The sequence below is a fragment of the Macrobrachium nipponense genome, chromosome 4 (genome assembly GCF_015104395.2).
Source record: "Macrobrachium nipponense isolate FS-2020 chromosome 4, ASM1510439v2, whole genome shotgun sequence".
Lineage (NCBI taxonomy): Eukaryota > Metazoa > Arthropoda > Malacostraca > Decapoda > Palaemonidae > Macrobrachium > Macrobrachium nipponense.
In genome coordinates, this window is record NC_061100.1 from 15,252,809 (window position 1) to 15,274,910 (window position 22,102).

At 46.5% G+C, this 22,102-nt stretch overlaps 1 protein-coding gene across 1 annotated transcript in view; it reads left to right on the forward strand.

The window, feature by feature from the left end:
• The window catches only part of LOC135210727 (nucleoporin SEH1-like), a 98,927-nt gene that overhangs the window by 23,039 nt on the left and 53,786 nt on the right, over positions 1-22,102 (forward strand). Inside the window, exon 2 of the mRNA XM_064243539.1 lies at positions 2,906-3,062. Within this exon, the coding sequence (XP_064099609.1) occupies positions 2,906-3,062 (157 nt within the window). The remainder of the gene's footprint in view (positions 1-2,905; positions 3,063-22,102) is intronic.

A 22,102-nucleotide genomic window follows, 5' to 3' on the forward strand; every position in this document is an offset into this window, starting at 1 on the left:
CTCATGAAGTGCGAGCTTTTGCAAATTCTTGTTCTTTTCGTAACAATATGTCAGGAAGACATATTAGCTTTAACATATGAGAGATGCAACTATGTGTTGACTGCTCATTACACGAAGGACTTCAAGTTAACCTACGAGAGATCCTTCTCTCTTGGTTTATACGTATCAGCGGATACGTTGCTGGGATAAGGAGCCGACACGGATCCTTTAATAATGAGTTGAATTTATTTTAACTTAGTGATTTTTTTTGAGGTTTGAAAGGAGTTTGGGGGATAACTCTTTTTCAATTTTAGCGAGAACCCTCATGTTAGGAACAGGTGATCGGGATCGGTGTTGCGCTCCTTAGTTATGCCAATAGGCATAGGCATGTTGTCATATAAGCGGATTAGCACCCATTGACAAATGCCAATTAGGCTCGACCGAGTAAGTGGATAAGACCCCATCGGTAGACCCACAAGAACTCTTGGCCACAGATCACTATCTTGCTAAGGCTCTTGAGATGAAGCAGACTCCTATGCAATAGCTAGGAAGTCGACCCTTCATCTAGAAACACAGAGGAACCAAGGTCTATAAATACCTACAACACATGTTGTTTACCTGTCTAGTCAGGAGTTAGCTGTCTCTTGCCCTCCACCAAAGGGTGTCAATCAGCTATGTATATATCTGACAGGTAAGTTGAATGTATGAAAATGATATTGTTATGATACAATAAAGTTTCATACATACTTACCTGGCAGATATATACATAGCTATCGACTCCGTCGTCCCCGACAGAAATTCGAATTTCGCGGCACACGCTACAGGTAGGTCAGGTGATCTACCGGCCTGCCGCTGGGTGGCAGGACTAGGAACCATTCCCGTTTTCTAATCAGATTCTCTCTTCCACCTGTCTCCTGCGGGGAGGCTGGGTGGGTCTTCAATCATATATATCTGCCAGGTAAGTATGTATGAAACTTTATTGTATCATAACAATATCATGTTTAAATAACAAAGTAAATTTAAACTAAATAATGAGTAAAGTAAACAATTTAGGGAATAAAACTTTGCAGTTTCGTCGTCTGCTGTTCGTAACTGTGTTTGTGGCGCGCGCGCTTAGGAACCAGCAACAGTAATGGGTTTAAAGTGCAATGTGGAGTGAACTGAGACCAAAATGTGTATAATAACAATCAAATAAGCACTGTGGAGTTTCAGTTGTGATGGCAGTAAGGATAAAAACCGCCGATTACTAGGTAAGTATGAATTCAGTTCAAACCATAACCCCGGGAATAACAAGTTTCATACTTTCAGTAATATAGGCAACAAAATGTTGTTTTATTGTGCTGATTACAACTGCAATCTTGAGTAGGTTCAATAAACGTTACATACATACGCTAACATTGTTCAAATGATTGCTGGGAAGGCTGGGAAAGATGATTTTCGTCACTGATAAAAAACTGTACATCCCACGGTAGCCGCCATATTGGATTTCAAAACTGCCTTGAAAACATATTTTACGAAGAGCGTCACATGCTTATTTTAGTTCGTATGGAGCTTTCATATATCACATTATGTTGACGAAACTTCAATCTCTTGAATGGTATGCTTTGAGTTGTAATTGTATTCTTGTTTCACCATTTAAATATCGAGTGAATAAGACCTGAAAACCGTGATAAGGGTTGGTAGTCGCTGGTTTTTCCCCCTATATCAGTTCAAATATAGTAGTATAGGTTTGAATGAAGGAATTTATGAAATTTAGGGGTGGAGCCGAGCACCGGAAGAAGTCTGTCTTTACATTAACTATGTTGTTGTTGAGAAAAGTTTCCTATATGTGTGACAAGCAGGTATACTATTTCATTTTGTGAAAATAAAACAACCAAGACAGGCTGTTATTCTTATGTTGATTTTTTAGTTTCTTTTCAATCCTCGAAATAGTATTTGTCTATTATGAACATAAGCCTAATTTTGTGGTCGTGCACACCATTCCTGACAGCAGTTAATAAAATGTGCCCATTAATCATGAATACTACAGTATATGTAATCAAGAAATCTCAATTCTTTGTTTGTTACCCTAGTTTAGGATAGAAGTAACCAATGTAAAGATTGAACCAAACAAAAACTTCTTTCAGTTTTCTTCTGAAGAATGAAAAAGAAACCCACACAATCACTTTGTAACTTGTTTACTTCTAAGTATTTACATTTAATTTTATTCTACATTTTCAAGAGATGTTTGGGATGTCAGGCTGGGTCAAGGCCCAGCAGTCTTCTGTAAACAAGTTACAAAGTGATTTTGTGGGTTTCTTTTTCAATGTAAAGATTATTACTTTATGATAAGCAGATAAGTTATTCAGAAACATTCTGCAAAAGAATAATTGTTATCATCTGAATATTTATAATATCTACATTTTTCCATATCTTTCTTGGAAGAGAAATTAAATATGACACTGCCTGTTTGTTAACATATTTCAAATTTTTGTGTAAAATATTTATAAATTAAAGCATAATGAAAATGAAATCATAAAAAAATTTCAAAACATATCTCAGAGATAAAAGTGAGAGTCAATGGTAAAACTATGTAATGCTGATTTATTTTAGGTGTGCGATAGTTTCTAAATGGAATAATGTCTGCTCCTCAAAATTTAGATCTAGATAATAAGAAAAAATATAGCAACAGGTAAAACACATTTCCTGATTCCATGGAGAATGACACTGAGAAATACTCTGAAATCTAATCTCACTGCAAAAGAAATGTATTATCGAAAGGAATACATAATAACTTAAAATATATTATTCTATGAATAACAAGTGAATTAAGCTATGGGGTCAACATCAAGTAGTACTTGATTGAGCACCCACTATATCTCTCAAGAGGTTTATATAATTAGTTTATGATTTACTTTCAGTGGATTTGATTGCGTTTTTATTTTAGATTTGGGACTTGGGTGAAGATGGTGAATGGACTTGTACTTGCTCTATGAAGAAGCATTGTGGATCTGTGTGGAAAGTAACATGGGCACATCCAGAGTTTGGACAGATCATAGCCACGTGTTCCTTTGATCGCACCGTCATAGTTTGGGAAGAAATAGGTAAGTCCTATTTGAGCAAATTTACTTGTGGTTATAAGGGTATAGATAATTGTTTTTTAGAAGCAACTATATGTAATAATTTCACTTAGTGACTTACTAAACAATTACTTAGCTGAATGCTTTCTTAACTGGCAGCCAAAAATAAAAATTTTGTGGGTGATGCAGGTGAACGGGAACCGAAGTTTCTGGAAGGTAGTCATTGAAAGAGAAGGAGCTCCACAGCAACCTGAAGGAGTTGAAAGTATTAGTCCTAGGACTTCAACACTTCACAGGACAGTAAGGGTCCATGCAGACAATACCACTGCATTGGCGTAGTACATAAAGTTTCAGGGAGGAACTCACTTGTTTTCCCTCTGCGAGGGAACTGCTGTGCTGGGTGGGCAAACTGAAATTGAATGAAATTGATCTCTTGCTTCGTTCGGAGGAAGAACAATGTGTTAGCAGATGAGCTAAGTCATTGGAAACAGAACCTCCCAACGCAATTGACTATGGACAGTCAAGTCTGCAACAAACTTTAGAACCTATGGGGAAGATTGACTATAGTAGACTTATTTGCGATATCCAGGAATGAACACCTGCCTCTGTACTACTCTCCCTTTCCCAATCCATTAGCATGGGCGACTGATGGGAAGATCCAAAATTGGTCTAATCTAGATGTCTCCATGTTTCTCCCTTTTTGGATGATAAAAGAGGCCCTGGGAAAATTTTGTTTTCTTCAGAACGTCAGGATGACACTCATTGCTCCCTTCTGGCCTCAGAAGGAGCCTACCTACTATTCCAGATCTGCTTAGCCCCGTTTAAGGAAGTTCCTCCTAAACCTATCCACTCTGGGCCTGACAGGTTTTCGACTGTTAGTAAGCTCATCTGAGCAAAAGGTTTTTTGAAATCAGCAGAGGGGGTATTTGCCATTGTAGAAGGGAATCTTCCAATAGGGTTTACCAAGCAAAGTGGAAAGTATTTAGACTGGTACAGAGGATCCAACATATCTTCTTCTCAAACCACTGTTACCCAAAATACAGATTCCTGTATTTACAATCCTCAAGGGGCCTGTCATCAAGTACGTACAATTATAGGTTACAAAGCAATGCTCAGCTTTGTATATTGGCATAGAGACCTGGATGTTTGCAATAACCAAGACCTCTTTTCGCTTGGAATGTGGATGTGGTTCTGAAATGATTGTCTGGCCTAGACTTTGAAAACTGCTTCATTCTACCTCACTGAGGGGTCTAACAAGGAAGTCTATTTTCCTACTGGCTCTGGTGACAGCAAAAAGAGTAAATGAGCTTCACACTTTTAACAAAAGATTTGGCTTTTCTGGAGGAGATGTTGTGTTCTTCTTACTGGATTTTTTAGATAAAAATGAGAATCTGTTACAACCTTAGCCTGGTTTTTTTGCTATTAAAAATTAACTGATATCAGTGGTCCAGAGGAGAAGGAGAGGAGAGGGCCTTGTGCCCAGTGAAAGCCCCCAGGTATTATTTGCAAAGAACGGAAAAGATTAGAAGAGAATTTAACAACTTGTGGTATTCAGCATAAAATCCTGCAAGACCCATGTTTATAAACACAATGTCCATCTTTTTAAGGAAACTCATTTTTTAGGCTCACTCACAGACAGTGAAGGAGGAGGATATGTCAGCCCTTAAGGTTAGATCGCATGATGTTAGGGCAGTCCCTGGTTATTGGCGGACTCTGTTAACTGGCCAAGTTTTGGTTATCAGGGCCAAAAGGTGGTTATATAGAGTTATGGCACATAACATACCTAACAGAGGCATCACAAGTGCCATAAATCCCTGAGTTTCTCTGTTAATGGCAGTTTTTGCATATCAGCATCCCGCCGAGAATGGAACCCCCTCCGATAACTGGGAACTGCTTGTACTTTGAGAGGGGCACACGGTCCGTTGGCAGCATGTATCTGCTTGCAGCAACTCTCTCAACAAGTGCAGAAACAACAAGCATTGTTTCAGTGTTAGCTATAGTTTTTATTCCTTAGCATATTTTATGTTTTAAGCTATTATGTTGTCTGTGATTTCCCACCTTTAGTATGGAGTCAGCTAAGTCATTGCTGGGTAAGTTATATTTATAGAAATTAAATTTTTTATGATAAAATAACAGTTTCATACAATCAACTTACCTGTCAGATATATACATAGCTAAGACTCCGTCGTCCCCGACAGAAATTCAAATTTCGCGCCACTCGCTACAGGTAGGTCAGGTGATCTACCGGCCTGCCTGGGTGGCAGGACTAGGAACCATCCCCGTTTTCTATCATATTTTCTCTGTCGCCGGGTCGGGTATCAACATTGTTGTTATTACCTCCTGACTTAGATTCATTTTTCAACATTTGATCAACGTTTTTCGGCTTTTTGGTGACGTATTTGGATCGTGTTTTGGCATTCGCTACTGTGGACTGTTTTTGGAATAACTTTTGGGATTTTTCTCATATGTCTGATTCTAATGTGAGTGTGAGAATGTGTGTGAATGTAGGCTGCAGGGTGAGGATACCGAAAGCTTCGGTTGATCCTCACACTGTATGCCGTAAATGTAGGGGGGTTCAGTGTTCTGCTATTAACACTTGTAAGGAATGCGAGGGTTTGAATGCAGAAGAATGGAAGACTTTGACTTCTTATTTGAAGAAGTTAGAGAGGGATAGAGTTAGACGACTGAAAGGTGTGAATTCAAGGCCTATTGAGCCTTTCACGGATAATTCTAACCCTACTACTGTAGATTCTCCCTATAAATCTCATTCTCAGAGTGTCTTTTCGGATTCGGCATCGGAAATCGCCAATCTGAAAGCGACTATTCGAGACATGAAGTCCAAGATGGCGGACTCGAAAGGTAAGGCTAGTGATAGTGAACATTTTAGTGAAGTGAGTCCCATCAGTGTTGTGGAGGGGGCGTTTGATCGTCCCTGCGGCGCTCCCAGGCCTAGACCTCTTCCAAGCTCACATGCCCAGAGGAGAAGGAAAGTCGAAAGCCTTAAGGAGGTCGTGGGGAATCCCCAACGGTCAGACGTCCCTTCAGCTAGCTCTGCTTCATGGCAGCCAGCTCAAGGGGGGCGCTATAGAAAAAGCGTCCTTCGCGATGTGTTTCTCGTCTCTCCCCTCTCCCTCACCTAAACGAGGGTGGAAGGAGTCGGACTTATCGAGACCGCTGAAGCGTCATATGAAGCAAGACATTGATTCCAGCCCAGAGCGCTTCTCGGATGACGCCCCGTCTGCTATTAAGAAGGCGAAGGTGGCGTCAGCGTCTCCTGACGCTTATGAGGAAGTACCCCATCATGCTTCTTCCCCGAGTGATGACGAGAGGCGTCATGCACTAGATGTAGGAGAAGCGTCAAGAAAGATAATTATGGCGGTTCAGGAACAACTGTCATCTCTTGTGGGAGTGTTAGCGCCCCGTCGGAAGGACGTGACGCTTCCAATTAAGAAGTCTCGTCCTCTCGCTCCTGCTCGGAGAACGGGGGCTGACGAGAGGGTTGTAAGACAAGAGAATCGAAAGACGTCTTTGAGAAGTGAAGCGTCATTTCAAGCTGGATCTTATTTTGACGTGGACGCTCCGTCCAAGATTGTGACGCCGAGTAGGAAGCCCTTAGAGAGCGAAGCGTCTTCCAGACGCGAAGCGTCATCAAGACGTCAACAAGAGACGTCATATATGACGCTCGGAGAGCGGGAAGCGTCATACAAGACGTCTTCTAAAGCGCGAGAGAAGCCGCAGGTTGTGACGCCTTCCAAGTCGATCAAAACGGGAAAAAGGAAAGACTTTCATTCCCTTAGCCCCTCTCCGATCAGGAGTTTGTCTCCTCCAGAAGAGGAAAGCTCTGAAAGGAGAACAGAAACTCAGGATTATCACGAGTTGGAGCAAAACTCGGATGATGACGATCATGGAAGAGAGGGCTTGTCGAACTATAAGGTGTTGACTACCCTGCTTTTGGAGGAATACGGAGACGAGTTGACTCCGGCTGCTCCTCCTTCTCCGCGCTCGCTCTTTTCGAGTGCGAAGGCGAAGAAGCCTTCGTCTTTTCTGAAGATGAAGCCCACCATCTCGATGAAGCGGGCTTTAAACGCCTTAGATTCCTGGATGAAGTCGAAGAAAGACTTAGTCAGGACAGTATTTTGCATGCCTCCAGCAAGGTTAGCTGGGAAAAGAGGCATATGGTACAAGACGGGAGAGGATATGGGTATCGCTCTCCCTTCTACAACAGAGGCAGACTTTTCGACGTTAGTTGACGCTTCAAGGCGTCCTAGTCTTAATTCTGCTCGGATACATGGAGTATTTCAGAAACTGGATCATCTCCTCAAGGGACTTTTCCATGTATTGGAAGTCTTCAACTTCTTAGATTGGTCCCTTGGGGTGATGTCCAAGAAAGCTCACGATTCACAGGGAATCGAACCTGAAGCCCTGTTATGCATTTTGTCTTGCATCGACAAAGCGGTACAGGATGGATCTGTTGAAGTCGCTTCATTATTTGGAACAGGTCTTTTAAAGAAAAGGACGGTGTATGGCGCCTTCTTAACAAAGGCAGTATCGCATGCACAGAGGGCAGCTCTACTGTATGCACCTCTATCTGACTATTTGTTCCCTTCTCAGTTAGTGAAGGACGTGGCTCACTCTTTAACTGAGAAGGCGACGCAGGATCTTCTGACGCAGTCAGCTAGGAAGAAGAAACCTGCTTTAGTTTCTGCCAAGAAAGAACCTAGCACTTCTATGCAGCCCTTTCGAGGTGGTCCGATCTCCAGACCTCCCGCAAGAAGGAAGGCTCCAGAGAAGAGAGGTTAGGTCCGCCTTTCGTCCCTTTCAAAAAGGGAAAATGAAACATTTCTCCTCCAAACACCAGTAGGTGCCAGGCTCCTGGGATTCGTGGAGGCCTGGACACTGATAGACGCAGACGCGTCTTCACTAAATATCATAAGGAAGGGATATCGTATCCCTTTCCTGAATACTCCGCCCCTAACGTCAATACCAAGGGAACTATCAGCCAAGTACAAGGACCCTGTGCTGAGGGATACTCTTCGATCGATGGTGGAACAAATGTGGGACAAGAGTGCAATAGAACTAGTACTGGATCAAAAACTCCCCGGGGTTTTACAATCGCCTTTTTCTAGTGGCGAAAGCCTCGGGAGGCTGGAGACCAGTACTAGACGTCAGCTCTCTGAACCAAATTTTGTTCAGAAGGAGAAGTTCTCCATGGAGACTTCTGCTTCAGTCCTAGCGTCATTACGACAAGGAGATTGGATGGTGTCTCTAGATCTCCAGGACGCCTACTTTCACGTCCCGATCCACCCTTCATCGAAGAAGTACCTCCGTTTCATGACGGGGGGAAGGATCTTTCAGTTCAGAGCCTTGTGTTTCGGCCTGTCCACAGCTCCTCAGGTCTTCACAAGCCTGATGAGGAATGTGGCGAGATTTCTTCATCTCAAAGGAGTGAATGTCTCTATGTACCTAGACGACTGGCTCATCAGGGCCAGATCGGAGAGACAGTGTTTGGAGGACCTAAAGTTAACTCTCGATTTGACCAAGGCGTTGGGATTGCTGGTGAACCTCGAGAAGTCTCAGCTGACCCCAGACAAGACCTAGTCTATCATGGGATTCGGATGGATTCTCGGGGTTTTCGAGTTTTTCCTTCGCAAGAGAGAACCGCAAAAGGTTTGAGGATAATCTCTCTCTTCTTAGAGAACATCAAACGTCAGCGAGGGAAAAATCGGTTTGAGCCATTCTGGGGACGCTTTCCTCGCTGGAACAGTTCTTCCCACTGGGAAGACTTCATATCCGTCCACTTGACAATTCTTCCTCAAGAAGTCTTGGAGCTGGAAAACCGGACAACTGTCGGACGTTTTTCCCATTCCAGTGGAGATAAAGGCACACCTACAGTGGTGGTTGCTACCTCTGGAAGAGAACAAAGGGATCTCTCTAAGAACACAGAACCCAGACCTAGTGTTGTTCTCCGACGCGTCGGAGACGGGTTGGGGAGCGACATTAGGCTCAGAGGAAGTGTCAGGCACCTGGGAACCAGCACAGGTGTCCTGGCACATAAACTGCAAAGAGCTCTTCGCCGTACACCTGGCATTGAAGAGCCTAGAACCTATGGTGAGAGACAAGGTAGTGCAAGTAAACGTGGACAACACCACCGCACTTGCCTACATTCGGAAACAGGGAGGGACACACTCCTCGTTCCTTTACGAACTCACGAGAGATCTATTAGTTTGGACGTCTCACAGGAACATCTCCCTGCTGACAAGGTTCGTACAGGGAGCAAGGAATGTGAGGGCGGACAGGCTCAGCAGGAGGAACCAGGTCCTTCATACAGAATGGACTCTGCACGAGGAAGTATGTCTCGATCTCTGGTCTCTGTGGGGAACTCCTCATGTGGATCTCTTCGCAACATACATTTCAAAAAGGCTACCAGTGTTTTGCTCGGTCGTGGAAGACCCAAGAGCGATTATGGTAGACGCCTTCCTGCTAAACTGGTCTCGAGTGGACGTTTACGCTTTTCCCCATTCAAAATCCTGGGGTTAGTAGTGAAAAAGTTTGTGGCGTCAAAAGAGACGAGGATGACATTAATAGCCCCCTTTTGGCCGGCCCAGGAATGGTTCACGGAGGTGGTAGAGTGGATCGTAGACTTTCCAAGATCCCTACCAGGAAGGACGGATCTTCTCAAACAACCACACTTCAGGAGGTACATCAAAACCTCCCCGCTCTCGCTCTGACTGCCTTTCGACTATCGAAAGACTTGTCAGAGCGAGAGGCTTTTCTCGCGAAGTGGCAAGCGCGATCGCGAGAGCTCGCAGAACCTCCACTACGAAAGTATACCAGTCGAAGTGGGAGGTCTTTAGAAGGTGGTGTAGAGCCAAGAAGTTGTCCTCCTCCTCTACCTCTATAGCGGAAATTGCTGATTTCTTGCTATTCCTGAGAAGTAAAGTCTCATCGTTGCCCGTATCCACAATAAAGGGATACAGAAGTATGCTCTCGGCTGTATTCAGGAACAGAGGTTTAGATCTGGCAAATAACAAAGATCTCCACGATCTCGTAAGATCTTTTGAGACTTCAAAGTCGAAGGAACCAGTACCTCCGAACTGGAACTTGGACGTAGTCCTCAAATATCTGTCTTCGGATAGATTCGAGCCTCCGCATCTGGCTCATTTAGAGACATAACCAGAAAATGCCTATTTCTTTTATCGTTAGCGACGGCAAAAAGAATTAGTGAGTTACAAGCTCTGCAGGATAAAGTAGGATTCAAGGGAGACTCGGCTATTTGTCTCGTTTAAGACCCTGTTTTTAGCGAAAAACGAGAACCCCACGAATCCCTGGCCTAGGACATTCGAAGTCAAAGAATGTCTAGTCTCGTAGGCAGAGAAGCAGAGAGGTCTCTATGCCCTGTTAGAGCTCTGAAGTTCTATCTTCAGAGGAAGCGTCAGTTGGGAGGCTCTAGACAAGGTCTTTGGTGCGCGGTAAAAGACCCCACAAGACTGATGTCCAAGAATGCTCTAGCGTTCTTTGTAAGAAACGTCATTACGGACGCTCATAAGGTCTGTCCTGACGAACAATTACAACTACTGAGGGTAAAAGCTCATGAAGTAAGAGCGGTTGCGACGTCTCTCTCGTTTTATAAGAATATGTCACTTAAAACATTTTAGATACGACATATTGGAGATGCAACTCAGTATTTGCATCTCATTACTTGAAAGACGTGCGTGTGACGTATGAGAAGTGCTTTTCTCTAGGTCGCCTATCGTATCGCAGATACGATTCTGGGTACGGGAGCCGACACCAATCCTTAAAATGTATATACTGTTCTTCTGTTTGGATATGGTCGAGAATCTCTTCGAACAATGGAGGATTCAGGCTCGCACGGGCGGCCGTCTATGTTGTTCATAAGAGAATTCTCGTCATATCCAATTAGTTGAGTATAATTTTTTTTTTTTTTTTGAAAAATTATGTATGTGTGCGTAGTGGTTTTTGAGTTACGGTTGTTGTGACGAGTTCGGGGATAACTCGTAACAATCATTAGTTCTAACACATGGTTAGGATCAGGTGGTCGGGATTGGTTGTGTGCTCCTTCATAAGGTGTATTGTCATATAAGTGGATCAGCACCCATTGACAAAGTCCTTTTAGGCTCTGCCGAGTAAGTGGGTAAGACCCCATCGGCAGACCCACAAGAACTCTTGGCCATAGATCATATATCTCGCTAAAGTTTCTTGAGGTGATGCAGACTACTGGGCAAACACCCACCAAGTCTACCACCTATCAGGTAGGAACCAAGGTTTTATTTATACCTACAACATATGTTGTTTACCTGTCTATTCCATATAGTAGCTGTCTCTTACCCTCCACCGAAGGGTGCCAATCAGCTATGTATATATCTGACAGGTAAGTTGATTGTATGAAAATGATATTGTTATGTTACAATAAAGTTTCATACATACTTACCTGGCAGATATATACAATTAAAGGCCCACCCAGCCTCCCCGCAGGAGACAGGTGGAAGAGAGAAAATATGATAGAAAACGGGGATGGTTCCTAGTCCTGCCGCCCAGGGCAGGCCGGTAGATCACCTGACCTACCTGTAGCGAGTGGCGCGAAATTTGAATTTCTGTCGGGGACGACGGAGTCTTAGCTATGTATATATCTGCCAGGTAAGTATGTATGAAACTTTATTGTAACATAACAATATCATTTTGTTCTATATACTAATACCTAGTAATTACGGATTGAGCCTGGCATCCTCCCCGTATATGGACATAAACAAATTGAGCTTTTGGCTGAGTTGTTCCTCTCTCTTACCCCGGAAGTGGGTGGGGCCTTGCCACCTATCTAAAAAGAATCTGTACCGCTAATTTGAAAATTCAAACTGCCATTGAGTAGAAACTGTTAGCCAAGTAATTATGGGATAAGTATATATGTATAGAATTTTATTTTATCATAAAAATGTAATTTTATTTCATAGTAAGAAAAAATATGAGTTCTAGTTTGTAGAATTGTTTTGGATTTTGTCAACTGGAAGTTCTTAATGTGCTCTTCAAGTGATGTAAAATATTAAGTACTTCAGCTGCAGCAGATTATGAAGGCTTCTGTATTGTGCACAAGCAATTTGCTTGTCAATAATGTATTCGATAAGGAAAACTTCAGGCTCGTTATCTCCAGCTATACTATTTTAAGGTCAATCCTAAATTAATTTAATATTGCATTTAGCAGTTTGTAAGTATAGGAATAATTATTTAAGTGGTACATAACTATTTGTAAAATTAATAAAATTTTTTGTGATCTTGATAATAAGTAATCTAAATAAGAATGATTGTACTGTGATAATTTAGGATAATATATATTTTCATACATTCAACTTACCTGTCAGATATATACATAGCTATCGACTCCGTCGTCCCCGACAGAAATTCAAATTTCGCGGCACTCGCTACAGGTAGGTCAGGTGATCTACGCCCTGCTCTGGGTAGCAGGACTAGGAACTATTCCCGTTTTCTAAGCAGATTTCTCTCTGTCGCCGGTAGTATTCAACATTGTTGTTACTTCCCCTTATGACTGGAATTCTTTTTTCACAACGCTTTTGATCATCTTTCGACTGATTTTTGGTGACGTACTTGGATCGTTGTTTGGCATTCGCTATCGTGGACTGGTTTTTGGACTTCGCTTTAGATTTTCGTGAATATGTCTGATTCTAGTGTTAGCTTCAGAGTGTGTGTGAATGAAGGCTGTAAGGTGAGGATTCCGAAAGCTTCGGTAGATCCTCACACTACATGCAGTGGTTGTAGAAAGGTTGAATGCTCAATTGAGAATACGTGTAACGAGTGTGAGAGATTGAGTGCGCAAGAATGGAAGAATCTGACTTCTTACTTGAAGAAGTTAGAGAAAGATAGAGAGAGGAAGGCGGCTTACAAAAGCGGGAAAATGGCTAGTAGTTCTGTAGCTTCTTCTTCTTCTCTTAATTATGCCCATTCTATTTCAGCCCGTTCACAAGTTTATCCCTCTGATTCCGCCTCAGAAATAGCGGAACTCAGAGCTTCCCTTCAAAAAATGCAAGAGAAAATGGAAGCATTGGAAGGTAAGAGAAGTGAATGTGGTTTCTCGAGTGATGTTAGTGTCCCCAGTGTAGTGGAGGGGGCGTCTGGTCGTCCCTGCGACGCTCTCAGGCCTAGACCTCTTCCAAGCTCCCTGGCCCAGAGGAGAAGGAAAAGTCGAAAGCCTTACGGGGGTCGTGGGGAATCCCCAACGATCAGGCGTCCCTTCGGCAGAATCGTATACATCTCAGACTGCCAGGGACAGCTATAGAAAAAGCGTCCTTCGTGAGTGCTTTTCTTCTTCTAGTTCGCCTTCTCCGAGAAGAGGATGGAAGGAATCGAAGCTTTCACGTCCGCTAAAAAGGACTGGAAAGAACCTTGTAGCTTAATTCTAGCCCCGAGCGCTTATTCTCTGAAGAGGAGGCGCCTTCGGTAATCAAGAAAAGCTAGAAAGGTTTAGAATCCTTGGAAGGGAAAAGACTCTCGAGCGCCTTCCAGATCTCCTTCTCCTGATTCAAATGAGCCTTCGACCAGGAGAATTTTGATGAATGTACAGGAGCAAATAGCGTCTTTGGTAGGAGTACTTTCTAAAGAGCCTACTCGTAAAAAGGATGACAGGCTTCCGATTAAGAGATCCAAATACCGATCTCCTGTCGGGCGCGACGAACCCTCCAGGGGAGTTGTCGCACAAGCGGCCATCTCTGGGGGGAGCGGTGCGTTAGGCAGGCGAGAGGTGGGAAAGGAAGTAACTCCTACCAAGCGTCAGGCGCCAACTAGGAGCCAGGCGCCAAGTAGGCGCAAAGAGCCTGACTTTACTGTAGATCGTTCTAGGCCCAGATCTTCATCCAAGCAACAAGAGCCAACTGGAGAAGAGAGAACTCCTGATAGGAGTATAGCGCCCGCTAAGCGCAATATACTTGCTATTCGAAAGGCGCATTCCATGAGCGATACTCCTACCAAGCCTCAGATTATTTTTTTTTTTTTTCGGAACTAGATGCGCCTTCGTAGGTCAGGAGTATTCGGGAAGAGATACTCCCTGCCAAGCGCCTTGATTACTCTGGCCTCGATACTCCTCCCAGGGCGCCAGGAGTATCTGGACTTTTTACTCCTACCAGGCGCCAGGAGTATTCGAAGCGCGATGTGCTACCAAGCGCCAGGAGTATTCTGAGCTTAATACTCTAACAGGCGCCAGGAGTATTTGGAGCGAGATGCGCCTTCCAGACGGCAGGAGTATTCGAAGAGTGTAACGACTGTCAGGCGCCAGGAGTATTCCAAACAGGATACTCCTACCAGGCCTCAGGAGTATTCTCAGCGAGATACTCCTGCTAAACGCCAGGTGCATTCTCCTCGTGAAGAGCTTGACATCCGACAGGAGTCTAACAGGCGTAGAGCAGTGATACGTGACTCGCCTAATGATAAACGTAAGGAGAGAGTTACTCCTAGCCCATCTCCTTATAGAAGTGCTTCTTCTTTGGAGACAGAGGAGGGAAGGGAGCCTTCTCCTTCCGATCCTATTAATTTAGATGAACGTCTCGGAGGACGAAGTTACTAACAGAGAAGGGCTTTCGAATTACAAAGTTCTTTCTGCTCTTCTCTTAGAAGAATATGGAGATGCGTTAACTCCAGCCGCTCCTCCTTCTCCTCGCTCTCTATTTTCAAGTACGAAGGCACACAAGTCTTCGTCTTTCCTGAAAATGAAGCCGGCCATATCTATGAAAAGGGCCTTACAATCTCTGGACTCCTGGATCAAGACTAAGAAGGAGTTAGGAAGGACGATCTTTTGCATGCCTCCCGCTAAACTAAGGGGCAGGAGAGGCATATGGTACGAAACGGGAGGAAACATGGGATTGTCTCTGCCCGTTTCAGCTGAATCGGACTTCTCCAGTCTCGTAGACTCGTTGAGGAGACATGCCTTAAATTCAGCAAAAGCAACATGGGGTCTTTCGGAAATGGACCATCTCCTCAAGGGACTTTTTCATACCTTAGAAGTATTTAACTTCCTAGATTGGTCCCTTGGGGTCATTGCTAAGAAGTCCCATGAAAAAGAACAACTAAGCCCTGAAACCTTGCATAGCATCCTTACATGCATAGATAAGGCGGTTCAAGATGGATCGGCAGAAGTGTGCTCCCTCTTCGGTGCGGGAATACTAAAGAAGAGAGCGGTTCATGGTGCCTTTCTCACTAAGGCCGTCTCGCCTTCGCAGAGATCCGCTTTGCTGTACAGGTACTATCCTACTTCACAACCAAGTTTGGTTCCGACCCACTGGTTGTAAGTCAGAATGGATGTAAGTCGAACCTTAGAAAGTGGCCAACATACTGGGTAGGGTATACTATCAACCTTTGCTATATAAAAGTGCCTACTTAGTACTGTAATGTAATGTACAATCTTTATTTCAATCTTGTTACATAATGTACTTCTACTAATCACATAATAATTATGTAATAGTATATATTACGTACAATCAGGCATTGAGTTACAATGGGGTTAGGTTCTTTGCATGCATGTCAAAAGTCGATTCTTACGTAAATTGGTTGCAATTCAGTCTACAGTACAGTTAATACCAATGATGCTGCAGATAGGGTTATGGGTAACTCAAACTGATGCTGCCTGAGTGATGAGAGTTCTCATGCCTGAGTGATGAGAGTTCTCATGAGATAGCGCAGTGCCAAGTAACTCAATGGTCAACTGTCTGAAGTAAGGTTGTAAGTACGAGTGGTCATATGTCAGTAGGTTGTAAGTCGGATATTACCTGTATGCGCCTCTCTCGGAGCATTTATTTCCTTCGCAGTTGGTGAGAGACAGAGACATTGCCCATTCGCTAACTGAGAAAGCCACTCAGGATCTTTTAAGGCAATCCTCAAGGAAGAATAGACCTGTGGCTAGTGAGGAAAAGAAAGCATCTAAGCCAACTCAACAACAGCAGCCCTTTCGAGGAGGCTCTCAGGCTAGATCCATTGTCAGAAGGAAATCAACTGAAAAAAGGGGAAGATCTGCCTTCCGTCTCTTTAAGAAGGGAAAATGAGAAATCTTTCCTCCAGACACCTGTAGGAGCCAGGTTACAATTCTTTGCGGGAGCATGGGAAGACATAAGATCCGATCCTTGGTCAATGTCAGTAATCAAGAAGGGCTATTATATCCCATTCAAGGACAGACCCCCCTTGACAACGTCACCGAGGGAACTGTCAGCCAGATACAAGGACCCTGTTCTGTTGGATACTCTTCGTCAAATGGTGGAGCAGATGTGGGACTAAAGAGCAATAGAGCTGGTACTGGATCAAAGCTCCCCGGGGTTTTACAATCGCTTGTTTCTCGTAGCGAAAGCCTCGGGGGGATGGAGACCGGTACTGGATGTAAGTTCGCTGAACAAATTCGTACAACAACAGAAGTTCAGCATGGAAACGTCTGCCTCAGTACTTGCAGCTCTCCGTCAAGGAGATTGGATGGCGTCTCTAGATCTTCAAGACGCATATTTCCACGTCCCGATTCACCATTCGTCGAGGAAGTACCTTCGTTTCATGTTCGAGGGAAGGATCTATCAGTTCAGGGCCCTGTGTTTCGGCCTGTCTACGGCTCCCCAAGTCTTCACAGACTTGATGAAAAATGTGTCAAAACACCTTCACATGAAAGGGATAAACGTCTCCCTATACCTGGACGACTGGCTCATCAGGGCCAGGTCTCAAGAGCAGTGTCTGGAGGACCTGTCAACAATACTGGAATTGACAAAGACATTAGGATTAATCGTGAACCTCGAGAAATCCCAGATGGTCCCCAGCCAGAACGTAGTCTATCTGGGGATTCAGATGGATTCTCGGGGTTTTCGAGTATTTCCTTCTCAAGAGAGAGTAAGGAAAGGCTGTGCCACAGTATTGAACTTCTTAGAGAAAGAGCGTACTTCAGCGAGGGAATGGTTGAGCCTTCTGGGGACCCTTTCCTCGCTCGAACAGTTCTTTCCTCTAGGAAGACTGCATCTCCGTCCGCTTCAGTACTTCCTGAGAAGCAGTTGGAGTTGGAAGACAGGACAGCTCTCGGACACGTTTCCGATCTCATTAGAAGTAAAGCAACAATTAAGGTGGTGGTTGACCCCCTTGGAAGAAAACAGAGGAGTATCCTTAGAAGTTCGGAACCCAAACCTGACATTGTTCTCAGAACGCGGTCTGGAGAACAGGTTGGGGTGCGGGGACTCTAGGGTCCGAAGAAGTGTCAGGCCACCTGGTCGGAAGAGCAGGTGTCATGGCATAAATTGCAAGGAGCTCTTTGCGATTCACCTCGCGTTAAGGAGCTTCGAGCAGATAGTCAGAGACAAAGTAATTCAGATAAACTCCGACAATACGACCGCTCTGGCTTATGTCAAGAAACAAGGAGGAACTCACTCTTTCGCCCTATACGAACTAGCAAGAGATCTGCTGATTTGGGCAAATCAAAGGAATGTGGTTCTTCTAACGAGATTTGTTCAAGGGGAGAGGAACGTGAGAGCGGACAGACTGAGCAGGAGGTTCCAGGTCCTTCCTACAGAATGGACCCTCCACTCGGAAGTCTGTCAGACCCTTTGGTATCTTTGGGGGAAACCACAGATAGATCTATTCGCCACGTTTCTCTCCAAAAGGATAGACACATTTTGCGCCCTGGTAGAGGATCCCAGGGCTTATGCTATAGACGCCTTTCTCCTGGACTGGTCAGGGCTAGACGTGTACGCTTTTCCCCCATTCAAGATTCTGGGGGAAGTAGTCAGAAAGTTTGTGGCCTCGAAGGGAACCAGAATGACTCTGATAGCCCCATATTGGCCATCCCGAATTTGGTTCACGGAGGTGATGGAGTGGACAGTGGACTTTCCCAGATCTCTTCCAAACAGGATAGATCTGCTCAAACAACCCCACTTCGAGAGGTACCATCAAAATCTACCCGCTCTTGCTCTGACTGCCTTTCGACTATCGAAAGATTGGTCATAGCGAGAGGGTTTTCTCGCAAGGCGGCAAGCGCAATTGCTAGAGCCCGCAGATCATCTACTAGGCGAGTGTACCAATCGAAGTGGGAAGTTTTCAGAAACTGGTGCAGGTCGAAGAAGCTGTCCTCTTCCAATACCTCTGTAACCGAAATTGCAGTTGTTCCGATACGTAATACAAACCCTCGGTCCTTTAACAATAGGAAGGTAACTAGCGGCAGCTGGGACGGTCGTAAGCTTCGAACAAGGGGAGAACGGTAGTTAACTGCTTGTCCGATCGTGCGCGCGCCCGAGCGCCCGAGAGGTGAAGAACCACTTTTGCTTTCGGCCGCGGGTGTGAAGGACGTGTTTCGTCATCGCTCTCTGCCCGCTTCATCGTCGTATGCTTTGTTAGTTTATATTGTGTTTTCTACTAATGGTTTTGTTGACTTGAAAATGAAACTGTAAGTACACTGTTTTCATTTTCATTACTTAATTATGAATCAACATGGAGCTATCGCCGTAGAGACGGCGATTTCCGCTCTTTTCATGAATTGAACCCTTGAATTATGTCTCGGTGCCGAGGGCGGGCGCACTCGCGCCGAGTCATGTATTTGGGTTTTGGGCGAAAGTGTGTAACTTGAAAGATGTAAGTACTCTTTTCATTATATTTTTTGCCCTGTGCGTTCGTTGCCGAGAGCTTGATTGCGCTCGGCACGAACCTCTTATTTTGTATGAATAGAATGCAATGAAAGTGGATTCGCAATGCAGTTTTCTTTTCATTTTCATTTATTAATTGCATCAAATTTAATTTTGGATCAATTTCCGCTCTTACCCGGGAATTAATCCTTACGATTTATTGCTGTGAAAGTGAAAATAGCAAGTGCAGTATTGTTCATTTTCATATATATTTATGATAGCATCATATTATTATGGATCAAGTTTCCGCTCTTACCCGGGAATTGATCTTTCCCCTTTAAGTTCTATGAAGTGAATCGCAAGTGCAGTCATTCTGTTTTTTTCATTTTTCATATTACTTTTCACTGCTGTGCGGGGGTAGGGGAAGCGAAGGTCTGCCAGGAAGTCGTCGGAAAGCTCTCCCGCGACTCCCTTGGTATCCGATTCTTCGTCTTCTTTCCTGCCCCCCCGCTCAGCTTCCTCGTATTTTGTTTTTGGGGTCTTCCTTCCGTTCGGGGTGGGGCATGTCTCCCCCCCCGTGCGTGAGGGAACCCCTCTTACTAATCTGTCTGTGCTACCGCAGGTGCTACATCCGTGGGAGACGACCTTGGACAGGTATGGGCCACTGCGGCTGCAGGGCGTGCCTAGCATCCACGATCTGCTGCAGCGTCTAGCGAGGTCTGGGGCGGTGACCTTGGAGTGGTCTCCACTACAACCTTCACGGCCGCTTATGCTGCTTCCCCCCGCTGGTCTACACTCCCCATGCTGTGTCGGTGACGCCGTATGCCGCTTCTAGGGCCGTCGCCGCTGTACCGAGGAGGGGTATGCCGCCGCCGCCTGTGTTTTTTTCCGTGTTGCCTGCCCAGACTTCCGCTGTTCCAGCAGCTCGCCCCTGGACCGGCCGCCAGTACCAGGTTCCCGCTGGCTGCCGATGATTCTACGAGGCGATGGCTGGGCCTGCCGTACCTGTCTCTGATGTGGTTCCCGCTACTGGCTTGGCTGTCCCTTCTGTGTTTACCGCTGCCGCTGTTCCTGCCGCTCCTGAGCTGGTTGCTGTTCCTGTCGCTCCTGGTTCCTGCGCCTGTCCATGCTGGTCCTGCCCATGGTGTGTGTTCCCCAGTCCCAGGTCCTTCCGGACAGGTGCAGTCGGGCCGTGTTGCTTCGGCAATAGGCCCGACTCCGGCCTGGATGGAGGACCTGACGACTGTCCTGCGTGAGCTGACGAAGAAGAGGAAGGTGTCATCTTCGTCTTCGTCTTCGTCTGTTGCTGCCTCTTCCCCTTCGACTTCTAAGGCCCATAAGCCGAAGAAGAAGAAGGCTGCCTCCCCCCCCCTAAGAAGTCTCCTTCGGGAACTTCTAAGGGCCCGTCCCACCTCGGTGGGACGGGGGGTCCTTCTGCTGGTCCTCCTGCTCCTTCGGGAGCGGGCCCGTCTCCCCTTCCGTAAGGAAGAGATAGACGGGGACCAGAGGAGTATCGGTTAGCTCTGGTACTTCCTCGCCTGGTGCTAGCGGCGATGCCGCTACGCCAGGTTCCGGCTCGGTCTCTCGTTCGCGGGAGATCCCGAGTGTACGCTCTCCCTCGGGAGACCGTGCAGCCAAAGTTTCGGCGCCAGAGTTCGCTCGGCGCCAAGACCACGGCACGGAGCAGAAGGCTGGCGAGAACCGCTCAGGTGACTCTCGCCAGGCCAGCGGCCGCTCTCGCAGCGACCAGCTGGTAACCGGGTTTTGGTATATTCCCCCTAAGAAGACTCCTTCGGGAACTTCGAAGGGCTCGTCACACTCCGGTGTGACGGGGGGGTTCTTCTGCTGGTCCTCCTGTTCCTTCGGGAACGGGGCCCGTCTCCCCTTCTGAGAAGAAGAAGAAGACGGGGACCAAGGGTGTGCTGGCTACCGCTGGTACACCCTCGCCTGGTCTTGGCAGCTCTGCTGCTAAGCCAGGTACCGGCTCGGTTTCTCGTCCGCGAGAAGTTCCGAGTGTACGGTCTCCTTCGGGTGACCGTGCAGCCAAAGTTAAGACGCCTGAGTTCGCTCAGCGTCATGACCGAGGCACGGAGCAGAAGACTGTCGAGAGCCGCTCAGGTGACTCTCGCCAGGCCAGCGGCCGCTCTCGTAGCGACCAGCCGGTACCTTGTCGGGTGGACGTGACGGTCTCTGACGGCCACGGGTTGAGGCTGGGAAGGGGTCCCCCAGGTCCCCTCGACCGACGGTACCAGCCTCGGCTGGTACCAGCGGTTTGACGTGCCGCGAGGACGCTCACCGGTCTCACCGCGAAAGTGAGCTCTGCAGGTCACCTGACCGCCGCTCCCACAGGGACCGGGCGGATACGGTGACCAGCAGCAGCTCGTCTGACGCACGGGGACCGGGGTCGACGTGCTCAGTCGAGCCGCTCGCCACAGGTGAGCGGCACGGCCAGGCCTGCAGATCGATCCCCACCGCGGGTTGGTGATCGGCTGCAGCCCCCCACGTACGCTGGTCCTGCCAGCGAGCGGGGGGGGGAGCGTCAGGTCTGTCTCTCCACTACCTTCAACTTCCTCGGGCTACACCGGGAAGAGCGAGGTAGCTAGGAGTGATCGTGAGAGGTGCGCCGCTCACGATCCCTTCACGACGCCGCACGTGCCACGTATGGTCTTAGGACCAACCAGGACGTACGCGCAAGTGATTGGAGGCGACAGTCAGAGGGGGGAGGGGGTAGCGTCAGTTCTGTCTCTCCGATACCTTCAACTTCCTCGGCATACGCCAGGAAGAGCGAGGTATATAGGAGTGATCGTGAGAAATGCGCCGCTCACGATCCCGTCACGACGCCGCACGTGCCAGGTATGGTCTTAGGACCAACCAGGACGTACGCGCAAGTGATTGGAGGCAACTGTCAGGGATCTGTTGCTGGTCCTTCTGCTGAAGGAGGAGGGTCCTGGGAGCTGCTCTTGTTGGAGGGACGGATGGTCCTATCCTCAAGACGCTGTAACTTCCGAGATTCAGAGTAACTTTGCCCAGGTTATTGCACTGATTCGTCAGCACAACGACCTGGGGGAAGGATCGCCGCTCCCACCAGCAGAGCCCATGTCTCTGCTCGAGTCGTTTTGGGGCCCGAGAACCCAAACCGACGGTGGGTTTGCCGCGATCGGAGCTTGCCAATCCTGTCTTGAACCAGAGTCTCTCGTCTCCGGACAAGAAGGCTCTCTCAGTTCTGGCCGGTCGATCAAGCTACTTCCACCTCCTCTACTGCGACAGCGGCGTTTCTACGTGTCTTCGGACACCGTATTTAAATACTCCTTCGGTCCTCCTGAGAGGTTTCGACCTCGACGAGGACTGGAATGAGTCGGAGGACGGTATCGGCTCTCTCCTGTCAGGTGTCGATCAGCCCCACCCAGACGACGTTCACAGTGGCGGCAGACCCTTACCTACAGTGAGAGTTCGTAACCCTCCTCGGGGTGGGGA